Below are 3,995 nucleotides of genomic sequence, written 5' to 3'. Positions count from 1 at the left end.
AAAAAAAAAAGACATCAAATTAATTTTATAAACATGTATTGACTCTACGTGTGGTTGCTGTTCGGCCACACGGGGGAGGCCACTCCAAGTGGAAGCATACTGGGAGTGGGGGAAGTTCCTATCATTCGGGAAGCGGGCGAAGGAGGCACAGTAGCTACCTCTACCGCGGTTGCTAATTCCGATGCTACTTCCTATGCTACCTCCGCTGCTAATTCCGATGCCTCCCCCTAGGTCCTCTTCCTCAAGTAGTGGCTCCCCCCCATCAACAAGTCCGACACGTCCGACTCGTAGTTCTCATTGGTGATTTCATAGTTCAGCAGGGTCTCAAGTGAAATGTCGCCCCCAGTCTCTTTCTCCAGCTCCCTCATCAGGCTGTAGGTATTGTCCAAAGAATTTATTATCTCCGAAATGTCCGTCATCTCATCAACAATTTCATTTTGTTTTTTATGGCTCTCTCGACCGAGGCGCAGGTGAGTCTGCATCTCTGTGTACGTCTTCACATACATGTCGTAGTAGTCGTAATACTTTGCGTTCAAGTAATCGTAAAGGAACTTTTCTGCAAAATAAATGTCATGGTACTTAAACAGCTTCGCATAATTTTCAAAGTGGAAATTTTGTACTCTATTGCTGATACCACAATTTAATTGGAAATTATTTTTTATAAAATTTTTTATCATTTTTTTGCAGTTTTTTTTTTTTTTTTTTTTTTTTTCTCACTTTGGTCATACACATAAATCATCTGCGAAACGTCATTCGTTTTGTACAGGTTATTTCGATCCAGCGTTTTGTGTACCTCTATGTGTGTTGACAGTTCGAGAAGAATTCCCCAAAATTTTTTATTTATGTTCCTAAAATGTATAAAGAAGAGTCTTGAGTTTAACAAACTGGTTGGTTCGATTTCCAGATTGAGTTTTTTTTTTAAAAGATATTTTTTTATTTCTTTGGAGACTTCAGGAGGGAATCTGATGATGCACACTTTCCCCACTTGGTTATTCAACACAAATAAATTTCTTCCATTCACTCCGTTGTCTTCGTCATTTTCATTTGTGTGGATCCTCTCGTTGCTGTGCATGGGGCTATGTGGATCCGCTCCCTCGTTGTGGAGGAGCTTCCCTTGGGTGAACTCCTTCGAACGGGGGGCACTCTCATCATGGGCGTCGCCGCCACTATACATAGCGTCCTCCCTGTACGAACTGTGCCCTGAGACATGGGCTTCCCTCTCGTTGGTCCCTTCCTCCGCGCGCTTCGTATCACTAATCATTTTTTCCAAATCCACGTCGTTCATGAAGTAAATTTCCTGCAGGTCTTTGTAGTTGAACGTGCCACTCCGGATGTCCTCGATCAGGCCTCTTCGAAGGGGGGCAATGTTAACGGGAAAAAAAGAAAAAATGTGAAGATGTGAGAAAATGAAAAAGGGAGCAAGAGAGGAGGGGTGAAAGAGAGAAGGAGAGGAGAAAAAGCCACATGAGCAGGTCCACACGGTATAGCGCTACGTACGGCTTGTTTCCCCATTTTGTCCTCAAACGGTAGCAGCGACGTGGGTATTCTCTTAGCCGAGAGAGGCACGCCACGCCAAATGGGTATGCTTCCCCCGGACAAAATGTAGGGCCCATTTCCCGGGCACGTACAACCATGGGAACTAAAACTGAGCCATATTTCTGCACTCGCGCAGCAGTGGGGGGTAGCTCCAGGTCTACCACGTTGCAACATTAATGGCAGCACTTTGCCCACACGTGTGGCTGCGTCATTTCTTCTCTCCTTTGTTGCCTTTCCCCCCCTGGGTGTACTTACAAGGCCTGTGAAACTTCCTTCGACTTGACTTTGATCCGGGAATCCCCATCCCCACCAGTGTTGCATTCGCTTACACTTTTGTCATCCCTTTTGTTCGCGCTCATGTTGAGTGAGATTTTTATGGAGCTTCTCTCCCTCTTATGTTCCATTTTTGCAGCATTACCATAAGTGCTTCTCAAATGGAAAAAAAAAAAAAAAAAAAGAAAAGAACGAACGAACGAAAGAAAGGGGACAATATCCCTTCCGCTAAGAAGCCACAGTGTTATATGTATGCTCTCCTGTTTGGCTTTCCCCTCGGTCAGCCTCCACCGTGGAGTCACATCACCGCAATTTTCTTGACCCTCCAAATATGGTGCCCTGCAGTGTGCCTTTCCTGATAGTCAGTCCGCCTTTCAAAAGATGAGAGTTCGCCGGGGGCGCTCACAAAGTTCAGCTGGCAAAAAGTGGGCTGACCAAATGGTCATCGTAAGAAGGGAATTAAAAAACGGCCGCGGCAAAAATGCCTTAGCGAGTTGCAACTCCGCAGCTGTCGCACGGGGCTTCGCAGCAAACAAAACAAACCCCCGCCGCGTGCCCCTGGAATGGGATATAACATACAAACTCGCATACATGTAACGCTTTAAAATTAAAAAAAAAAAAAAAAAAAAAAAAAGTAACATCTGAGCAAAATTATATGATTTTTAAAAAGGGTGAAAAACTTCGGTACGACAGATATGGCCAAAAATAGGGGCAGGGGAAAAGAAGCTTGGAAATAACCTCCCCCCCTAACAGCCTGTGGACTTTTATTTCCTGCGGTGTTACTTTCCTTAGCGAAAATGCTTCACCGTGATTAAACCGATGTGGAAGCATACCATGCGGTGTAACACCACTCCCCGCTGCAATCCTCCGGGGTGTAATTTTACCTTCTTATCTCCGCCAATTGGGGAAAAAATCACCTGTGTAAGAGAAGAGAGCCTTCCCCGTGTGAGCCTCACATGGCGCCACGCCACTGCGCCAAGCGGTCAAACCGGCACACCGCCAAACGGCCAAACGGTCAAACCGGCACACCGCCAAACGGTCAAACCGGCACACCGCCAAACCGCCACACCGCCAAACCGGCACACCGCCATACGGTCAAACCTCCACACCGCCATACGGTCAAACCGCCACACCGCCAAACCGGCACACCCGCTAGCCCCCCCTTAACTGCGGGTACGAGCCCAGCAAGTACTCCCTCAGCTCCGCATACGTGCGGGTCAAATCATCATTAACGATGAAATAGTTAAAGCCCACCCTGTCGGCCTCGTCCATCTCGCGAGTCAACTCCTGCATGCGCTTGTTAATCTCCTCAGGTTTCTCAGTGTTCCTATTCTGTAGTCTCTTCAAAAGAATTTCAATACTCGGTGGTTTTACAAAAATGTAAATACCATCCTCTATGTACTTTGATTCTTTTAGCTGTTTAACTCCATTAATGTTCATTTCGAAAAGGCAGATTTTATCCTCCCCCACAGCGATATCGTATTCGCTTTTTAAGGTTCCATAAAAATTATTCGCATAATTATCAAACTCAAGGAATTGCCCTTCTTTTAATTTTTGCTTGAAGTCATCCTTATCTACAAAGTAGTAGTCGACTCCGTTTGTTTCCTTTTCTCTTTTGTTCCTAGTCGTGCAGCTAATGGAGAATCGGAAACGGCTAGGGAATTCGCTCAATACTTTCTTGATCAGGGTCCCCTTCCCCACCCCAGAGGGACCGCACACTACCAGCGGCGGGATTCGCACCATGCCGAGGTTAGCGGTTGCTAGCGTTGATAGCGTTGATAGCGGCTGTAGCGGCTGCTACTTGGGGTGATACAACGGGGGAGCTCCCCTTTGCCTTGCTCCTTCTTTACGAAGTCTCTGCGCTGCGGAGGGTCCTGCACGTTGAAGCCGCCTCCCTCGCGCTAGAGTAGAGACCTATGCACTTCTCACCGGGGACACGAGTTGCCTTCTTCACCAAAGGGCTGATTCCACCTCTCTACATCGTGCGCACGGGCACTCTGCACTGATATATGTTGCACTGCTGATGTGCGAGCCAGCCATAGAGCTACTCTCTACGTATATTTTCCCTTAACGCATCTTCCGAGCGCTAGTACATTCGCTAGTTCAAGCTAGTGGCCACAATAATCCCTCCCCAAAACGAATTTGTAAATAAAGCAAACGGATCAGTGAAATACGTTAAAAATTAT

At 46.7% G+C, this 3,995-nt stretch overlaps 2 protein-coding genes across 2 annotated transcripts; both read right to left on the bottom strand.

The window, feature by feature from the left end:
* Nucleotides 1-717: 717 nt before the first annotated feature.
* Nucleotides 718-1,940, bottom strand: PCYB_073640 (hypothetical protein; the record flags this gene model as incomplete). Its single annotated transcript, XM_004221761.1, has 2 exons — nucleotides 718-1,349; nucleotides 1,792-1,940. Coding segments are annotated over 2 exons (781 nt in total), but the record flags the coding sequence as incomplete, so codon positions are not given.
* Nucleotides 1,941-3,171: 1,231 nt separating this feature from the next.
* PCYB_073630 (guanylate kinase) lies at nucleotides 3,172-3,552 on the bottom strand (the record flags this gene model as incomplete). The annotated part of the gene is made up of 1 exon (XM_004221760.1): nucleotides 3,172-3,552. A coding segment is annotated over one exon (381 nt), but the record flags the coding sequence as incomplete, so codon positions are not given.
* Nucleotides 3,553-3,995: the final 443 nt, after the last annotated feature.

Source organism: Plasmodium cynomolgi, chromosome 7 (genome assembly GCF_000321355.1).
Source record: "Plasmodium cynomolgi strain B DNA, chromosome 7, whole genome shotgun sequence".
NCBI lineage: Eukaryota > Apicomplexa > Aconoidasida > Haemosporida > Plasmodiidae > Plasmodium > Plasmodium cynomolgi.
Note: the sequence above shows the minus strand (reverse complement) of the source record. Positions and strands in the feature narration are given on the sequence as shown.